Source organism: Lontra canadensis, unplaced genomic scaffold (assembly GCF_010015895.1).
Source record: "Lontra canadensis isolate GAN:19392208 unplaced genomic scaffold, GSC_riverotter_1.0 scaffold105, whole genome shotgun sequence".
Lineage (NCBI taxonomy): Eukaryota > Metazoa > Chordata > Mammalia > Carnivora > Mustelidae > Lontra > Lontra canadensis.
Window position 1 is genome coordinate 5,379,080 of NW_022631099.1, and position 20,337 is coordinate 5,399,416.

A 20,337-nucleotide genomic window follows, 5' to 3' on the forward strand; every position below is an offset into this window, starting at 1 on the left:
TTGTTAAATTCTTTTATTTTCTTATTGTTAAATTCTATTTGCTAATATTTTGTTAAGGATTTTTGCATCTATATTCATGAGGAATGTTGGTCTGTAGTTGTCTTTCAGTACTATCTTTGTCTGCTTTTGATACCAGTGTAATGTTAACTTTATAAATGAATTGGGTGTTGCCTCCAACTGTTTTCTGATAGAGGTTGTCGAGAATTGGTATTAATTTTTTTTAAATGTTTAGTAGCATCCTCCCATGAAACCATCCTGGAGAATCCTTTTTGAGGGAGTTTTAATATTATGAATCCTACTCTATTTTATATTGAATAAGTTATAATCATTGGTGTTTTTTAAGGAATTTGATTTATTTCATTTAAGTTGTCAAATCTGCATGGTGTTCATTGTATTCTTTTATCCTTTTGAATTGTAGTGCTGTTCCCTGTTTCCTTCCTGATACTGGAAATTTGTGTCTTCTCCCTTTTTTTCTTTATCTGTCTTACTAGAGATTTGTCTACGTTGTCTTCTTCAATAATCAGCTCTTTATTTCAGCTCTTTGTCTTCTCTTTTAATTTCACTGATCTCAGGAGCCTGGTGGCTCAGTCAGTTGGGCATCTGCCTTCAGCGAGGAGCCCCATGTCAGGCTCCCTGTTCAGTGGGGAGTCTGCTTCTCCCTCTCCCTCTCCCTCTCCCTCTCCCTCTCCCTCTGTGTGTGCGTTCTCTCTCTCTCCCTCTCTCTCTCTCTCAAATAAATAATAAGTCTTTAAAAAAAAATTTTTTTTTTTTTTTAAAAATCCCACAGGACCCTAATGCTTTTTTTTTTTTTTTTTTTTTTTTAATCTATGTTTCTTTTTTTCAGATCGGGTACTTTATGGTTTTCTGTTTTTGAGTTCCCTGATTTTTTTCTTTTTCTCCTACATTCTGCTATTGAGATTGTCTGTTGTCGTTGTTTTGTTTTGTTTTTTAGGGTTTGGTTATTGTATTTTTCAAATCTAAAATTTCTTTTTGGTTCTTCTTTAGATTTTTGTTTCTTTGCAGAGATTTTGTTCATTTGTGGCACGCATGTTCAGAATTGCTCATTTGATGACTGGTTTAAATTCTTTTTATTTTTTTTAATTATTAGGTTTCTTTTTAAAGGTTTTATTTATTTATTTGACAGACAGAGATCACAAGTAGGCAGAGAGGCAGGCGGAGAGATGGGGGGAAGCAGGCTCCCTGCTGAGCAGAGAGCCTGATGCGGGGCTCGATCCCAGGACGCTGGGATCATGACCTGAGCTGAAGGCTGAGGCTTTAACCCACTAAGCCACCCAGGCATCCCGATTGCTTTAAATTTTTATGTCAAATTCTAAGATTTCTGTCATTTCAGTGGTAGCATTTATTGTCCTTTTTCATTCAGTTTGAGATCTTCCTATTTCTTGGTATGAAATGATTTTTTGCTGAAATCTGGACATTTTGGTATTGTATTGTAAGACTTGGGATCTTATTAAAACTTCTGTTTTAGCTGACTACCTCTGACTCCTGTCTTGCAGGGGAGTCGGGTGGGGGATGGGTACTGCCTTGTTGCTGCCAGGTAGGAGTAGAAGTTCACATTTCCAGCCAGCCCCCGGTGAAACCTGAGGGGGATATTTCTCATTATTGCTACACAGGAGTGGAAGTTCATCTCTGCCCATGGTCTTTGCTAACGCTGTGGATGGGGATGGGGACCTCATTACTCCTTCTCAGAGATGAAAGTCCCAGCTCCCTGCTTGGGATTTTGACACCACCCCAGCAGGAGTATGGGGTGTCCTATTGCAGCCTGGTGAAGGTGGAGGTCAAGATTCTCCACTTGGCCTTTGGATGTGTTTGGCCTGGATGTGTTGAGCCAGTTTTTTTGTGTTCTTGGGCTGGAAGGTAGCAGGTATTGCCTTAACATTTTGTGTACTCCTAAACTGCTTCTGTTGAGGCTTTGGTTTTGTTTTGTCTGCACCCTTCGGCATTTCTAGGTAGCCAGCTTCTTTCTCCCCAAATCTAGTAATAAAAGTTCAAAAAGAAAACCATGAAACTCACCACTACGTCATTCCTTGGGTCCCAAAGTTCCTAGCTGGTTTGCTTTCTCTCACCTTTCAGAGTTCTCTTACGTTTGTTTCATATATAATGTCCCGGGTTTTAACAGGGCTTAGAGCGAGCAATAGGGAAACGTGCATTTTCCCAGAAGTCTGCATTGCATTTTACAAATGAGTTTCTGGGGCTTTTCATAAGCAGACTGAGACCTTACCAGGGCCCCAGCACCATTTGACAACACGTGTTCCCTGGCTTTGAGTTAGAGAGCAGATGAATCTGGTAGGATTTCATGGATTCTGAATCCCAGAGGTTACTGTACAGTTGTCCCCAACTGAATGCATTGCCACGATAATCTCTCATCTTCTCTTCACCACCACCCAGAAGTTACCAGTTCTTTTCCTTTGGTTCTAGTTGGGGAGAATGTGTGGTATTTACTTTGGCTTCCATCAGCTCTAATTCCTGTAACAGTAACAATGACATCACTTCCCCAAAGTACGAAATAATTATTGTTCAAAGTTTTGTTTCCATGTCTCCCCACGGTCTGAGAAGCAGTGGATTGAAGCAGATCAGCATGAAACTTCTGACCCTGACCTAAAGAAAGTTGGGTTCTGATGTCAACAGTTGAAATCCAGGTTCTGCTATTCCGATGCCTGGCTTCTCCTGTTACTCCTTTTGTCTGGAATTTAGGATGTGTTTTTCCGTAGAAGCAATTCAAGTACCAGAGAAATGCAAGTAATGCCTTATACTTCATAGAAATACACTTTTTCCAAAATACTTTTTCCATTTGTTGCCATCGATCCTTACCTTGGCTGAGGACATAAGCACTCCCTATGTTACTGCCCCCCTTGGAGGGCTGCGGTCACTTAGGCCCAGGAGCTTTAAAGGACTTTGCCAAATTCATACAGCTACCAGGGGATAGAGTTCAGACTAGATATTTTCTGGCTATTCTCATCTCGTGTTTGCTAATCAAGTATTGTTTTCATAGCCAAGAAAGCAGAAAGTATTTCAGCTGCTATACCTACTGCTTCTGTGGAAAGGCTGCCACAGCCAGCCCAGCTCTAAAAGATGTTCACGGTCAGGCTTATACGCTGAGCTGATCCGTCTTTGATTGTGGAGACATCTGGGCACCGAATGCCTTGTGGCAGAATTGTAAAATAACTCAAGTTTCCTTACAGTAGGGTTAAACTTCTCTAGAACTACATTTTATTCATTTTTTAAATTAACACCTGTATTGTTTATTTTGCTTGTGAAACCCTAAAACCTGGGCTGTAGAATATAATCAAAAGCAGATAGAATGGGGCATGGCTTCTCCCAGATTCTGAGATGGACAGATTATAAATAGATTAAGCTCACCTCTGGTCCATGTGCTAACATAACAGATGTAGAGGGAGAGATGATGTCTGAACCCAGTCTGCTCTCCCACCCCTGCTTCCCTCCCTTCCCATACCTCCTGCCCCAACCCCAAATACACTGGCTGGGTGTTTCCTTCTCCCAGTTCTGTTCACAGGCAGATCAGCAGGCAGGGCTAAAGCTGCCCAAAGAGTCTGTATTGTCTATAACTAGGGGAATTCCTCTGAATTAAATACACATGGGCACAGGGGACAGTTAATAGATGGGCACAATCCCAGTATGGCAAGGAGCCCTAACACGTGTGTAAGTGGTTTCTGAATGTTCTATCCCCTCTGCAGCCTTGCCGTCAGGTCATTCCAGGTAGGTTTAGGTAATTCTCAGAGTCCATAGGAAGAAGAAAGAAAGAAAAAAAAACTGGCTTCCAAGGAGACTTCCTTATACCGTCCCAGAAATCTGGCTCCCAGTTCGCTTCCTGCATTCTGTTAGTTTTCTCCTGGTGCTGCAAAGAACAAAACTGTTATCTCTCTCCTCTCTGACGGGATTCTAAATTTTTTTAATTATTTATTTATTTGACAAATCATAAGTAGGCAGAGAGGCAGGCAGAGAGGGCGGGGGGAAGCAGGCTCCCCACTGAGCAGAGAGCCCGATGTGGGGCTTGATCCCAGGACCCTGAGATCATGACCTGAGATAAAGGCAGAGGCTTAACCCACTGAGCCACCCAGGCACCCCAGGATCTTAAATTCTTGAGGCCAGCCAACTCCTAACCTTCGTGTCTCTAAATGTCTCTTCAGGTGAAATGCCCCCTAGTTCTCTGCTTTCTTTCTATCGTGTTGTCTCCAGACCCTCGCTGTTCCAGTGCCTTCCAGAGTACACTATAGATACAGCCCTCTTAAGATGTCAGAGGGTCAGAGAATCAGGATGTCACAGTTAGAAGGGACATTTGAGATCTAGTTTATTCCCTTTCCCCCACGCTCTCTCTGCTTTAATACCAATAGAACTTGACTGGTAAACAGTTACAGATTTCCCGCGCATCTGGAGTCCGTGAATACGCAGAGACGTTCTGCGGCAGTTAGGCTGAAAGTTTACTTGTGTTTGGGAATGGTCTGGAGCTTTGAACTGTAAACAGAATCTCTCTTTATCAAACACAGTATGATATAGGGAGAGCAACAGCTCTTTTAACCAGAACAGTGACAAGGAGCAGCCCACTGATACAGTCACATCTTCTAATGAGCGTGTCTTGTCCTCACTCGGCAGCTGTGCCCGCTATGGGTGCTCTCTGACACAGAAGGTCTGTAACTGGAGGAGGAAGTCAGAGCCAGAGTGAGCTTGGAAAAACTCTCGTGAGAAACTTAATGCCTAAAATGGTCTAAATCCCAACGTAAGAAAAAGTTAGGAAGTAATAATTATTCTGTTCTTCCAAGTTCAGACATTGAGGTTCTCTACACTCGGTAGTAATGTCTGAATGTGAAGTACTTCCCAGCTAACAGCGTGTTTCCCCTCCAGTTAGGCGTTATTCTTATCCCGTTCTAGAGAGAGCAGGAAGCTGAAACAGTTTTCATCAGCTTCAAAAAAAAGTCCTTCTGGCTAGAGGGCACAAGAGCTGTGTCTCTCCTCCTCAGTCTTTTTCTGTACCCTGCCCTCTTTCCCTGTTAAAATCCTTGAGTCACATTAATGACATTTGGTGTGCATCTACTTTCCACATAAAGTTTATGCAAGAGTAGAATGCTGGATTTGTTGTCTTGTGAAATGAAATCCACAGTAGGATCTTTTTAATTCTGCCTCTGTTTATCCTGTTTCCTCTCATAGAGCTCTTAACTTCTGGCCACCTCCTCTTTGTGTCCTTCAGTAGGGAGCTCAAAAGCCTCGTGTATGTCTTTCCCCTATTTGATTTGGGTCTGGTAGAGTTGGTGACTCTGTCTTATTTTCCCACTGTGTTTAGGAGCACTGATCACACAGCATAGCCAGTATTTTCCAGCATGTCTCTCATGACCTCCAGACTATGGGCCCTGGAAGGACAAAGCTTCCATTTTTCCCACTGTTACAGCCCTTGGATCCAGTGCAGTTCCTAGCACTCGAGACACTCGTTTGCTCAGTGTAAGAGGACAGCTCCTTGCCTGTTGTGTTGATCCTAGGGTTTTGTTAGAACTCGGGAGACATTCCCCGGGTCTGCAGGTCCCACGGGGACTGTGCTGCTGATCACGTCAAGGCCAAATAGGGCAGGCAGCCAGGCCCAAAGGGGCCGGCCACAAACAGGGGAGACTGGACCTTCTGTTCTCAGTAACTAGGAGTCCGTGCATGTCACTGCCCTCAGTGGAGAAGTGACGTGTTTGGACTTAGTTCATGAGCACTGCTCTGGATTCGGCCCCCTTTGGCTTCCACGGGCCAGAGCAGTCCTGCCCAGTGGTTAGAGCTCATCCTCTGAAGTCAGATCTTCAGGGTTTCAAGTCTACCTTCACCACTTAATAACTGTGTATGATCTCAGGTGAGAATGATCATCCTCCCCATTCCAGTGTCCTGTCTAAATGGAATAATGAATGAACAGAAACTGCGTCAGAAGTACCATAGTGTCTAGAGACTCGCTGACCCGGGTCCCAGGAGACCTCCATGGCTACTGCTGCCTTGCGTCCTCCAGCCAGCCTCACAGCACACAGCGCAGGTGAAAGACAGGACCAGGGAGGTTCTGTCTGGTAGTGGGGACTGTTTATCAGCATCTTACAGCCCCCACCACCACTCGTGAGGCATTTGCTTCGGGCCAGCATTTGGTTCGACACGGGACATAATCGACTCATTTGTGCCCCACAATCACCCTATAAAGTATTATTACCTCCACTTTGCAAATGCAGAAACGAGCTGGAGAGACTGAAACAGCGTGCCCAAGGCCAAGGGGCTGGGGACTGTCAGCCTGCAGACCCAAATCAAATCACACGCATGCTCCAGATGGGGACAGCACATGGTGTGACCCGTTTCCTTTGTGTTGTTTGCTGTTGTTGCGTTTCCAGTTTCCTTTATTTTGCGGTTCTTGCGGTCAGCAGTCTGGACCCTTCATGCTGAAATGATAGATTCACACCTCCTTGAAAATGAATACTAAATTCAGATCGATCCACGGTCTGAGAGAGCACACGTTGAAACGCTCAACGCTAGCCTGTGTCCTTCAGACGCAGGGCCTGCCGGGGGCTCCCTGTGACCGCCCCCCCGACCACGGCTGCTGCTGAGCCAGGTGGTCTCTGTGCTGTCATTTCCAGAGGGAGCAAGTGCCTCAAGGAGAGGACAGGGTACAGGGACAGGCACTTGCCAATCCCACAGTCTTGCCTTACTTGAGAGTCCGCCTGAGGCCGTTCACGTTCCTAACTGTGCACCTGCAGAAGCCACGAGTGGGACCCGAAGGGAAACGTGCAAGGCCTGCGTGTCTGCCTCACCCCAAGCTGGGAGCCCCCGTGCGGATCTGGGGTTTGGGGAAGCCCAAGTTAGCCACCCGTTGACGTAATAAGGAGCATGGTGGCTCTGGCGCCTCACTCCCATGTTTTGTAGACTGTAGGACGTTTCTCCTTCTGGAAGCATCTATAATTATAAATGAGAGCATTCAGAGGATCTTTGTGGGTTCTGTGAGGATACTCAGACATGTGCTCCGTGGCAGGAAAGGATCCAGGACGTGGTTGGTAGTGTTTTGCTTGTTTTGTACCCACCCAAGGAGCGGGAAAGGAGGCGGCAGCATATTTAAGTAGCACTCCAGAATGGTACAGCAGGTGAGCCTGCGGCCGCCCTCTCTCCACTTAGATGGCCAGAAGCCGTGTGGGCCAAGCGAGAGAGTTTGAAGGGAAGTCCTCCAGCTTAAGTACGTTCGCGCTCCAGAAAGGACCTTCAACCCAGACTCTCGTTTCCCCTTTTTTTGGGATGTTTGGAGTGGTTGTCATCAGACTCCTGTGTTTGAAACCCAGCTGTGTGACCTTGGGCAAGTTACAGAACCTTTCTAGGGCTTGTTTTCTGCATCTGTAAAAGGAGGAGAGTCGTAGTTTCTACCTCGTGAAGCACTTCCGAGAACTAAAGGAGATAAGCCATGTAAAGGGTTTCACACGTTCTCTATGGTGTTAGCTGTTATCCCTATTTTGTAACAGAGAAAATGCGCCCCTGCTCCTCGCTACCTTTTCAGTTTTCTCTTTTCAGCCTCTTCCATGGTATTAGGGACGTAGGAGAATGGATAGAATTTTTACTGTTTCCAATCACAGCTGTCCGTCCATTCCTACCGAGCCTAGATTCCTGGTCTGTGCTGTGTGCACTCCTCCAGGCGGCCACGGACATTTCCAGTAAAGGACCCGGTAGTGAGTGTCTTAGGCGTGGGAGTCACATTCAGTCTGTTGCATATTCTTCTGCGTCTCCCACGTCCCCATTTTCTTCTTCCCTTCAAAGGTGTAAAAACTCTTCATAGCTTGAGGGACATACAAAGACTCTACAGGCCACACAGATTCCTGACCCTTACTCGGATATGACCCTCCCTAACGTGGCCAGAGTCTCCAATCCTGGGGTTACTCTCTTGCATCATTCAGGTCAAAAGACAGTAAGGTTTCGTGTTAAAAATGGGGTCCAGTTGAAAAATAGCACTCTCTCTTCTCCCATCCCCAAACTCTCCCACACACCGTACATAAAGAACTTTCAGAGTTCCCTTCTGAGACCAAGAAAGGGTTTGTAAAGGGATCCATTAGACCTCGTTTGACAAACGCTCCAGCTTGGATAAGCTCCGTGCCTGTAAAATTACTCCAGATTCACTTGGAGCCTCAGTTGTGATTTTAATTTTAAATTCCTGGGGGTTTTGCACCATCAGGTCTCATGTCTGGAGCAGTCACGTTTTAGGACAAGAGCATCTGTTGCTGTGAAGTAAGCTAACCGGAATGAACATGAACATGATACTTTTCCACAGCAAAGGAAAAAAAAAAGAAAGAAAGAAACCAGAATGCAGGCACCACCTTTGTGAAGTGACAGTATTAAATTGCAAGAGATGATGGTAATGCAAATATTTAAATTCACAGCTAAAGTCGTGCTTGTAAAATGTAATTGCCGGGGAGAGCACGCCAGCTCATCGTTCTTTCAGCTAATTCTCTGTAGACAGAATCATTCGTACAGTCCCAGTTAAAAATGCTTATTTGAAATAAACTGCTTTCTGGTTCTTTTAAAACTGTACAAGTAAGCTTTATTGACTGGGGACGATTGAGGTCTTTGAGGTGTTCATGGGTAGGAAAGATCTCCTGCCCTGTGAGGGCTGTCTGAACTAGTTTGTCCTGGGCTGTGGCTTTTGCTGATGGCGTGGCTTCCTCTATCCCTTAGGAGAGTTCCAGTGATGGAGGTGATGGCATTTTTGGCGAAAAGAAGGATGACAGCCGGGCAGGTGAGACTGTGTCCCTCTGAAGGCAAAGAAAAGTAAGGTCGTGGTCTGTAGTTATCTTGGAGTTTACATGTAGTAAAAATAGGCTTTTTTAAGGAGGCTCTTTTAAAAAGCCAAGTTGACCTTCATCAGACTCTCCTGGAGTCGCACACAGAGCTTTAATGTAGCTCTGGCAAGCTCCCGCCACCGTTCTTGAAGTTCAGAAGTGAGATCCGTGGTATCTGAGGTCAGGATGGAGTCAGGGAGAGAAAAAGGAATTGTGGTTTCATTGATTTATTATTTATTTAATTAATTTAGGGAAAGAAATGTTACAGAGGGTTTGTTCTCTCGTTTTATTTTTTTCTGCATTTGAACTCTATAAAATCTTCTGCAGTTGGAAGACCCAGCTACACAAAAGCCCGTAGTTCTATTATGGAGAAGGCCATAGAGGGTCTGCTTGTTCCCATGCCTTAGAGCAAGGTCCTCGGATCGGTTCTGGCCCTGTGGACGGACACATCCGTATGCGAGAGATGACCGAGCCAGCCACAGCGAAAGCTGTTTCTAAAGCAGAGTCGCAGCCCTTCTGGCCCTGCCGGGCTCCTGAGCGGGTTGATCTGGTCCTTGAGTCAGCTGTGGTTTTATTTAAACAAAACAACAAAGTAGCCGCCTTTGTTTTGGTTCCGTTTGTAAATACTAATATCCTCACTGATGTTTGAAGCCCAGGATGGCTCCGACCCAGACAAATCACCCTGGCCAGTTTCATCTGCTCTCACGGCTCGCCTCCGACGTCTGGTCACCGTGTACCAGCGCTGTAACCGCAAAGAACTCTGCCGACCGGAAATTCTGGGACCAGGTAACCAAGGATACTGGGTCCAGGAAGAGATGTTCAGGAGAACCTCAGAAATGGATCTCATCAACAAGGAAGCTCAAAAGAGGTAAAAGTCCAGGGCCAAAAGGGAATACGGAGCTGCCAGTGAGTAAAGGTGACAAGGGGATGCTGATACAGCTAGAGACCAAATGCATTCAGTGTTCTCATCTTGGACTTAGGTGGTCTCCAGAACTAATTCAGTCCAGCCTCCAGTGATGGTGTTGGCTGAGGAGTTGACGAGGTCTAGGGAGTTGGCTGGGGAGTTGATGAGATCTAGGAAAACCTTTGTTCACAATCCCCAGACTTTAATGATTTTCCAACTTGACCCTCTTCCTTAAATTAGCCCCCAGTCCCTGGAAATGTGGTTTAAAATTAGCGTATATATCAGATCACGTTCTTTTAGCAGCCAAGTAAATAGTGTGCATTGAAGCTGCCATATTATAGCTACCAATCCTTATCAAGCCTGTGAGAGCAGAAAGTACTATAAAATGCCAGCCCAGAACGAGGAGATAAGTTATCAGGAATTACTTGCCCATCTGAGAGTGACACCAAAAATGGCTACAGAAGGCCAGCACAAGCTAGGAATGATGCCACCAGGAAAAATCAACAAAGCTGTAGTTCTTGGAGTCTGTCTGTCCACCCTTCTGATGCACCATCCAGTGAATTAAAAGAATACCAAAAAGAAAAAAAAAAAAGCAAAACCACTTCTGTGTACACCTTCTGACTTTATGAAATTTGGTAATTCAGGGAAAATACTGTCTTTCACAACTCCAAAGAGAAGAACTCGAGCCCGTCTTCCCTGCTTCTCACTCTTCCACCGAGCCCCTCACCCCACACTCCTGGGCCTGACTAGCTCTGGGGATGGAGAGTACTGTGCCCAGGAGCCCCTCATAAAGACTGTGGGTAGGGGATAATAATTCAGCCACTTCCTGTCATTATCTCAACCGTGAAGAATGTGGAGGCTGGAGAACCTTAGCATCCCAGATACGGGCTACCTGCCTGCATAAAACCTAGAACAAAGCCAACATGAACTAGGGGTGCGGAGAGTTGTGTGGCTCAAGGAGTTGCTTCCCTTCTCTGGACCGGTCTCTTCATCAGGAAGAGAAAGGGGGTGAATTTCAGGTCCCTCCAGGATTCTGTGATTCTGCGTTGTCATACATACATAGTATTTTAAGATCTTCATCTCCCATCAGTGGAAACAAACTAGGTAGTCTCTAAAATTAATGAATGAAGAAATGGCAAGTCTGCACACGTGACTTAAACATAGATAAATACTGGGAGAAAAAGTTGAGAGATTTGAAAGTGGTGGGAGGATAACAGGCTGTTTTCATTATAAGCCTCTCACCCCAACTTAACTTAAATAAAAGTAATAAAGTAGGCAAACCCGGCCTACCTGCTTTCTTGAGTACGCGGACTCTCCTAGTAGGCTCTCAACAAGTAAGTAGTTGTTGGCTTTTTTTTTTTCCTTAAGGGAAAGCAGCTCACTCTCCCTTTCTGGTTAAATCCCAAGGTGGACTAGGAGAGAGCAAGCAGACTTCTACAGAGCGGTGTCCTCTTTCGGCGTTGTTTATGATCAAGAAAAGAAAACTTTTGACTGGACACAGTTCCGCATCATTTCCCGTCTGGACAAGAAGTCAGATGAGAGCCTGGAGCACTACTTCTATAGTTTTGTGGCTATGTGCCGGAACGTGTGTCGTCTGCCCACGTGGAAGGATGGTGGTGAGAACGCTCTCTGTCCGTGTGTCCCCGATGAGACAGGGAGAGGGCATGTGTATTTTCAGGGTGCAGAATCACTTCAGGTAGTCTTGGTTCTAGGAGTAGAGTCTACCTGAAGAATTCAGGGAAAGACAAGTGAGTTTTCACAAATTCGTGAACTGCTCATTGGGTCCACTCTCATAAAATGAAATCTCTCTCCCAAAACAATGCCATGTCAACAGAAATTGAAATTGAGGTTAACGGGGCGCCTGGGTAGCTCAGTGGGTTAAAGCCTCTGCCTTCCGCTCTGGTCATGATCCCAGGGTTCTGGGATCGAGCCCCACATCGGGTTCTCTGCTCAGCAGGGAGCCTGCTTCCCTTCCTCTCTCTCTGCCTGCCTCTCTGCCTACTTGTGACCTCTGTCTGTCAAATAATAAAAATAAAATCTTTAAAAAAAAAAAAGAAATTGAGGCTAACACTGCACAGAAGTATTGAGAGGCTAGCGTTAATTACCTTCTCCAGCGTATTAAGTCTGAGATTTACTCTGGTGAACTTCGCTTCTGCCGTACATTATATTGTAAGAACTTTAACTCATTTCCCGTGTGTTGACTTGTAGCTACAGAAAGTAAATGGCTGTCTTTTCCACATGTCCCAGTCTGGTAGAGACTCCTTCTGAGAAATTGCTTCCTGGCTGGGATGCAGCAGCTTCCTCCTCGTCCCTCTCCCTCCTCGCACTTGTAGGTGAACTAGATACAGCCCATCTGACTGTGCTGTGGAAAAGCTAAAACAAGCCTAGAGTCCAGCCAGTGCCTGGGTCCTGGGCTGACAGTAGCATGCCCCGTGTGACATGGTTAGGGTGTTTTCATTAAAACCAGGGAGCTGGATAGATTGTAAGGAGCTGGGCCTTGCAACCCCACTGACAAGACCTGGCCTCGAATCCTGGTTCTGGCACCTGGAGCATATCTGAGCTTCCTTCCTCATCCTTCAAACAGGGGCAGTGATGCTACAGCCTAGCATTGCCATGAGAACTCAGTGACATGTGTACAGTACTTCTACTAGAGGGCACAGAGTACATGCTTACTGAATGAAAGCTTATCTTCTAGAACCCAAGTTTTCGTGCTCCTCCCTCACCCTCACTGGGTCTGTCCTAGTTTCATAGAAACCTTCCCTTCTCGTAGCTTTTCATGGTGTCAGGGGCACACACACCAAAGACTGTATGCCAGGGAGGGAAGCACTTAGACCGGAGACACGGGGGCTCAGGTGGTGGCGGGTGTCCTGGGGCTGCCTTCAGTGATAGGCTCTGTGTTGGCCTTTCCAGGTCCCCCAGATCCCAGCATCTACGTGGAGCCCATCACTGAGGAGCGGGCCGCGAGGACTCTGTACCGCATCGAACTGCTGCGGAAGGTCCGCGAGCAGGTGCTGAGGTGTCCACAGCTGCACGAGCGCCTCCAGCTCTGCAGGCCCAGCCTCTACCTCCCGGTCTGGTGGGAGTGCGGGAAACACGACCGAGACCTGCTCGTCGGCACCGCCAAACACGGCCTCAACCGCACTGACTATTACATCATGACCGACCCCCAGCTGTCCTTCCTGGACGCCTACAGGAACTACGCCCAGCACAAGAGAACGGACACCCAGGCCCCAGAAAGTCTCTGTTGCCTTTACCAGACCAACTCCAAACTATACGAATCTCTCACGTACACTCAGATGAGCAGGACTTTAGAGCCCCTTGAAAATGAGCCTGAGAACCTCGTGAAAACAGAAGGTAGAGATGGTCACCCCGCTCCACCTGGGGGCAGTTTATCTGACATGACTTGTGAAAACTTTATTTCTAAAGTTCAGGATGTCATGTCCGTCTCCCACGACGAAAGTCTGCTGCCCGAGTGCTTGGAGGGCATGATGTATGGTAAGAAGGTCCTGAGTCGGGAGCCAGGCTCTTTCCAGGAGAGCCTCACTACCAGGACAGAACTCAGAAAGGATGCGCTGGCCCTCTCAGCAGGCGAGGACAGGAACTGCCAGCCTGGTGGCCGAGAGGCAGAACTACCTGCGGGCCCCTCTTTTCTGGGCAGCTTAGAAGCAGGAGTAGCTCAGATGAACATCAAAAATGGAAAACATCTGTTGCTCTCTCTTTCCAGGGAAGGGGACCTGTGCACTGAGACAGGGCAGAGACCTGAAAGCGTCGGGCAGCTAGAAGCCAAGTGCTTAGCTTCCCCTTCCTTGGATCAAGGAAACGAAAGTGGGTTTGTAGATATGTGCAATCTTAGTGTCTGTGACTCCAGAAGAAGCCTGTCATCAGATCAGCAATTAATTGATTTATTAGAAAACAAAAGTTTAGAAAGCAAATTGGTTTTAAGTCAGAACCACAGCGAGGAGGAGGAGGAGGAGGAGGAGAATGAAGAGGAGAATGTGGGCATGGCCGCAGGCCTGAGGGAAAGGCCCGAGGTTGTGCATCTAGCTGATCCCACCGCTGACACCCTGAGGGAGAAGAGCCGAGGCTTCCATGTGGAGGAGGCCAAGAGAGGAACCCTGGAGGCCATCAGCCAGAATCCTGGACCGCGGGGGGCGCTTCCTCAAGCAGCCTGTCAGTGTCACTGCAAGCACACGGGGAGGTGGACGCATGGCCTCGAGAACGAGGAGTTTGAAGTGGAGAAACCCAAGGGTTATAACGCAGATGCGTACAAAAGCAAAACCAGTAGCATCCCAGTGGAGGCTGAGCCCCCAGCTCCTCCCGCAGAGCCCACCCAGGGGAAGCACGAGCTGTTGAGCGAGCCTTGGAAAGACAGTGCAGAGGGGAAGAAAGCTTTTGCTGTGTATCCGGAAGCCAATGAGCTCAAGCCCGAAGATGCGGATTTTGAGAGCAAAGATGATTATGACAGAGAGGGGAACGGCCACACTCAAGGTACAGTCGGTGAGGTCTGTGGTATTTTCGGTGAGCCAGTCCTCACGTGGCGGGGTGGGGGACGTGTCAGGAGACGTGCGGCTTCTGAGTCACACATGCACACATTCCCTATGGTCTAAGACCAGGCCTTGTCTGAAGGTGAGACAAAGTAGCTTAACGCTGATCATTCTAGAACACTGAGGAAGATTGTGAACAGTGGTAGCACCTTTGTTGCATCAGCCAAGTGACTTGGGCGGGGCTTACAAGCTGCTTTCTCCGTGGTAGACACTAGATGCAGCTCGGAGGGGAAGGAACTTATTCTTCTACCAGGTGAGGACCTTCCAATCGGTTAAAGTAGAAAAGCCTAGGAACATCAAGAACCTACAGTTTTCTAGAGGGAGAGTTAATTTTTCAGGAACTCCACAAAAATACGAGTAAATGTGATCTCATTTAGGTGAGCAAAGATAGTGCTGTTTATTCATATCATTATCCAAACCTTGTGATTTGATATTGGTGCATTTGGTGTAGATTCATTTTAATAACTCAACAGGGATAAAAATAACAATTACAAGTAACTCAGCAAAAATACTGATAGATTTGAGCTTTTTAAATAGGGAAGTCTTAAATAAGGCTTTAAGTTAAGAGGACTTTTTAAATGTTAAGAGTCTAAATGACTCAGATATTTCTGTGCCTCGGAGGATTTAAATACATTGATTAGAGATTCTGAGCAACAAGAAATGGTTTTTAACTTTTTTTACTGTTGTTTTTACTTCTTCGGGCCCAAGAGGGCATGTTATAGTGAAGAAAGGTCATTCTCTTTATCCTTATTATTGTCAAAAAAAACACCAAAATCCCTGTTCACATCTGGCCTGTTGCCGGGTCTGGTACTCAGGGATTTAGAGAGACAGCCGTCTCTTCCTGCGACAGTGACTTTTATATCACAGAAGGAAAGGGAGGGGAGCTCAGGCAAGCTCCCCTGCATGATCTAACTTTGCTTTTTTTGGTAAGCTCACCCTTGGTCTAGTCCTTGTGATTAGTGACTCCCTTGAGACGGGTTCCAAACTCAAGTTAAAATTTACACGCTAGCTAGGATAATGAAGAGAGGCTACTGAAAGGAATTTAATCAACTTGTAGCCCCAGCTGACACGGCAGTGGGGGCGTCTCTGACCTTGTCTGTCCTCAGCCTAGGCCACAGAGGATCGCTGTCATGTGTTAGATTATAAAACGCACATTGTTTTTTTAACCTTGTGGGGGAAATCACCAAATAGTCCATGGAAATCGAGGCAGGGAACTGAGTACAGAATGTAGAAGAGTATGGGTGAGAGGAGAGGCATCTGTCCACCAACGCCGTCTGCTGCAGCTTCGGTGAGCGGCACACACACACCCATGGGTGGGCCCCCTTGCACCAGTGCTTTTCCGAATGCTTTTGCAGACCTCAGAAGGGGTCTTCCACACACAGTAGACATGGAACAGGTGGGGCAGAAGGCATCGGTCTGTTTCTGCACCTGGAAGTCTACCGTAAAGGAACAGTGACTGGTACGGCTGTCAGGGCCAGCCCCAGATCTCCTGGCTATGTTTCCAGGGTTTTCTCTCACACATCATTACTTTTTCTTAAAACTCAAATCCAACCTCTCTGCTTAAAACCTTTCAGTGATGCTTCCCATCAGATCGAGAATAAAATTCAAATTTTCTACCAGTACAGAATTCAGCATTATCTGAATGATTCTACCCTTCTACCCTCATCTTTGTACTTTTCCCCAGGAAAGTTCCTCAGCATGTCCAGAATAACCATTGTCCTCCTCTTCCTGGGGGTTCTCTCCTTTGAGAAGCCCTCCCTTCTGCCCACCCTTACTCCGTATCATGGCAGCTTATTTCTTTTCGTAGCACTTGCCACTATTTATAATTGTGTTCATTTATTAATACTGTTTTCCCGACTGTCTGTCCCCCATGAAACCGTAAGAGTCTGAGGGTCTGGGTCACATCTGTCTTGTATATCCTTGAATCCACTGGCCTTGCAAGGTCCTGTTCGTGGTGAGAGGTCCCTGCAGCTCCCTAGACTTGGTGCACAGTCACAAGTGAAATCTCCACATTTCAGAGGATCAAATTCCATGTCATTTCACCAGAAAAGAGGCTCACAACTTTTTCTGCACTGGATGTTTTGCTACCCTGTGCTCATTCCCTATCATTCCCTCCCTTACTGGTAAGTGGGTCTTTAAAGATCCATTTCACACGGATAATAAATTTTCACCACTGAAACTTAAAAGAATGGGCTGCATTTCCATTTCTTTCCATCAGTGAAGTAATTTAAGTGTTCTGGCTTTCTTTGCATCATTTTTTACATGAAGCAGGTCTATTTTACCTTTCTTGTAAGTTTCAGGACCTTTCACCTATTGTCATTAACATCAGCATCTTGCTGTGCTACATTTCAAAGACTGTGCCTTCAAACGGACAAGAGTATTACAGTGTTCAGTTTTGTCTTGTCTGCTGCACTGCATGTACCAGCCTCTCGGTGCTCATTCCACTCTCACTCTTGGGTACATAGGACAATCTCCTGTTTTCTTTGGTTGTTTCTATTGGTGTGTGCATGCAGAGTTACCACATGACTTGCACGGGCAGCCCTAGAGAAAGGATCTGCATGTATGGCTTAACTGATAGGGTTCTGCCGGAAATAGCATGGTAATTACTGTTCAATTTCAAATCAGCACAAAATGGGCTAAGTTTTTGAAAAGACAGGTCAGGTGGCCTAATCGTTCAGCTCATTACTGTCTCCCGAGTACCGGATTAATTTTCTAAACCCTTCTTTGCAGATTACCCAGGGAAGTACTCTGAGGAGGAGAGCAAAAGCTCGACATCAGGCATCGCAGGAGACCTTGGGGATGACCTGCAGGAGGCTCGGGCTCCCACCATTGCTCAGCTGCTCCAGGAGAAGACCCTCTTTTCCTTCTCCGAGTGGCCAAAGGTACTCCGTAGAGCATGCGTTCTCTACCCAAAGCATTCTCAGCTTGTAGAGAATTTCTGAGTATAAACTCAGAGAAATGTGTAATGTCTTGAAAAAGTATTAATAATGTCACATTTAAACATTAAAGAAAGAGACACTTGGCTAATTAGACCAGAAGATAAAACTGTTTTCATATTTAAAGCACTATGGCTTTAATTTTCACTGTCCAGACCATAGAACTTAAATATTTTAAGACTTGTAAAGTGAGTACATCTGAGTGTGCTATTTTCCTAATCAACTCCTCCTGGTTAGAAAAACGTGACACGTGATCTCTAGGGACTTTGTGAATTTGGGTAACTTGGTACTTACTCCTCAGAGCTTTTGGTCTTTTTTATAGGATCGCGTGATAATCAACCGCCTGGATAATATCTGCCACGTGGTGTTAAAGGGGAAGTGGCCTTCCAGCCAGCCATACGAGCCCTCGGGCACGCTGCCTACACCGGCCGTAAGCAGTAGTGCTGGTTCTCGGAGCAGCGCCTCGGAGCCGGAGGCCTCAGAACACGGCTTCAGCAGCAGCGCGGCGCTGGTGGCCCAGATCCAAAAGGTGAGGGCCGCTTGGCACTTCTCGCTTGAGTCGTCCATGCAGCAAATACTGAGTGGAGAGGACTTCTTCTTTCTCTTTCTACTTTTGGTGTTTCTCTTTGGTTTCTTCCTTTTCCTTCTATAAAGTCACTGGATTAGATTTTACCCTGTAGGCAGCAGGGAGCAACGGAAGTTTCAGCTGCGGGAAGTGCACAGTGAAAGCAGGGTTTACAGCTGGGCAGGAGTAAGCGGTGTGCAGGTTCTTGGGAGAGGAGGGTCAGGAAAGAACAGGGCCAGAGGCTGGGAGGCCGAGTGGGGATCCGAGGAGGAGGTGAGGTCTTCGACCAGGCTGGTGGCGGGGTGGGTACTAACTAGGGGGTGGGCGTTGGCAGGCATGACCCGATGACTGGCGAACATACTGAGAGAGGGCGGCGTGAATGGACCAGTGTGTTCCACACTTGGAAGACCACGAGAATGATGGCAGCTGATAGAAATTAGGGAAATCAGAGAATGGTTTTTATAAACTCAGGCTTATAACTCGTTTAACTTGAGGTACATTGTTAGCACCCAGGCTCGCGCTCTCCCAAGTGCACACGCGAACCTGTAGGGACCTTCAGAAGCTGCTGGTTTTGATTTAAGGCATCAGGGCTGTAGACTGAGCGTTGGAATTTTTTTAATTTTCCAGTGGATCCTAACGTACAGTTGAGGTTGATTCCCTGGATTACGGTCTTGCACCTCCAGGGGTAATTCATAGACCAGCAGTGTTAGCAGCACCTGGAAACCTGTTAGACCTACAGAATCTCAGGCCCACTGAGGGGAATTGACATTTCAACAAGCTCGCCGGGTGAGGGTACCAGGATGGCTCAGGGTTAAGCATCTGACTTCAGCTCAGGTCATGATCCCAGGGTCCTAGGATCGAGTCCTGCCTCGGGCTCCCTGCTCACAGGGGAGTCTGCTGCTGCCTTTACCTCTGCTGAGCACGCGCTCGCTCTCTCTCTCTCTCAAATAAATAAAATCTTTTTTTAAAAAATTGAAAACAAGCTATCCAGGTTATTTGGTGCTAAAGTCTGAGAAGGCTCGAGTGGAAAGAACTTCTCAGAAGTTGATTAGGAACCCTAGTAGGCCCGAGGAAATCAGGCCTGGAGAAGGAGCTGCCATTCAGCCGCAGAAGAGGCATTGAGACCTCTCTTGCCACATGTGTGTGTTTGCAGGAGAGCTTCCTGGCTCCAGTATTCACAAAGGACGAACAGAAGCACAGACGTCCCTACGAGTTTGAGGTGGAGAGGGATATAAAGGCCCGGAGCCTGGAACACTTCTCTGCCACCCACGGGCACCCCCCCATCGTCCTCAATGGCTGGCACGGGGAGTCTGCAATAGATCTCTCCTGCACGTCAGAGGGGTCCCCAGGAGCCACGTCTCCTTTCCCGGTGAGCGCCAGCACCCCTAAGATCGGGGCTATCGGTTCACTTCAAGGAGCCCTCGGCATGGACTTGTCTGGGATTCTGCAAGCCGGCCTGATCCATCCAGTGACGGGACAGATTGTCAACGGAAGCCTCAGAAGAGACGACGCTGCCACAAGGAGGCGGAGAGGGAGACGGAAACATGTTGAAGGAGGGATGGACCTCATCTTTCTGAAGGAGCAGACACTTCAGGCAGGAATCTTGGTGGGTATATGAGACCATTAAGTAAAAACCTTGACCTTTCCACCCTGAGTACTAAACCCTTCCTCAGACACACGATTTTTTAATTTGTGGATCTTTTATCCCATTTCAAATATCCTGGTTAGTTTCTCTTGTTACAGGTTGCCCTCAGTCTTTTCTAGAAATACATTTAACCCATTACAGACCCTTCACCTGCATGCAGCCTGAAGAGCCAAGCCAGGGGTCTTGCTGTTTCAAACACACACAGCCCAGAACCCGCCGCCCCGCCACGCCGCCCCGTGTTTCAGAAGAGCTGCCGGTGACTGAGTGAAGCAGAGCAGCGGGGCTGAGCTTGTGCCTGTGGTGCTCTGGGTTGGCGGGTTTTCCAGGAGCTGCGCTTCGGCGGGAGGGAACAGGGGTCAGGACCCCGACTCTGCTCTCTGTCGATCCTGGCCCTTCTACTTGACCTGCTGGGCTCCGTGGGTCACACTGCGGTGCCTCACTTGCTCCTCTGGGAAGTGGGCCAGTCGCATCTCGTCCAGAGAGCTGCTGTGGGGGCTTCACCAGCCTCACGCCACGACGGCCTAAACCCGGAGGAGATCATGGTAAACAACAGATAAGGTTCGAAGCTGTATGCCTGGCCAGGGGAGGTGGCCTCAGACTTTGCCTAATGTGTCAAAGACAACTGACTTCCCTTTGTGTTTTGGTTTTTCCCATTTATTGAATTTCAGGCTCCAAAGCAGGAGTCACATTTCATGTTTTCTTATTTTAAAAGGAATAATAATAACCAGTATTCGTTGAGTGTTTGCTCTATGCCAGGCCCTGGATTCGGGTGTTCGTGTAACTGTCCTATTTGATCTTCACAACTCTGTGAGGATGTTGTTATTACTCCCATTTTATAGATGAAGAAACTCAGGCTAACAAGGATTGAATAATTTGCCCAAGATTATCCAGTAAGGTGGCAGGTCAGGGAACCAAGCCAAAGACGTCGTTCACTAGCGCCTAGGAGCT

General features: G+C 47.1%; 1 protein-coding gene across 3 annotated transcripts in view; it reads left to right on the plus strand.

Moving 5' to 3' along the window:
* The window catches only part of CHD6 (chromodomain helicase DNA binding protein 6), a 140,059-nt gene that overhangs the window by 110,335 nt on the left and 9,387 nt on the right, over positions 1 to 20,337 (plus strand). For 2 of the 3 annotated variants that reach the window (XM_032838476.1, XM_032838477.1), the window contains exons 27-33: positions 8,692 to 8,752; positions 9,447 to 9,663; positions 11,107 to 11,315; positions 12,610 to 14,187; positions 16,974 to 17,125; positions 17,502 to 17,708; positions 18,898 to 19,350. In XM_032838476.1, the coding sequence (XP_032694367.1) occupies positions 8,692 to 8,752; positions 9,447 to 9,663; positions 11,107 to 11,315; positions 12,610 to 14,187; positions 16,974 to 17,125; positions 17,502 to 17,708; positions 18,898 to 19,350 (2,877 nt within the window). The remainder of the gene's footprint in view (positions 1 to 8,691; positions 8,753 to 9,446; positions 9,664 to 11,106; positions 11,316 to 12,609; positions 14,188 to 16,973; positions 17,126 to 17,501; positions 17,709 to 18,897; positions 19,351 to 20,337) is intronic. The other variant, XM_032838479.1, reaches the window with a different exon arrangement.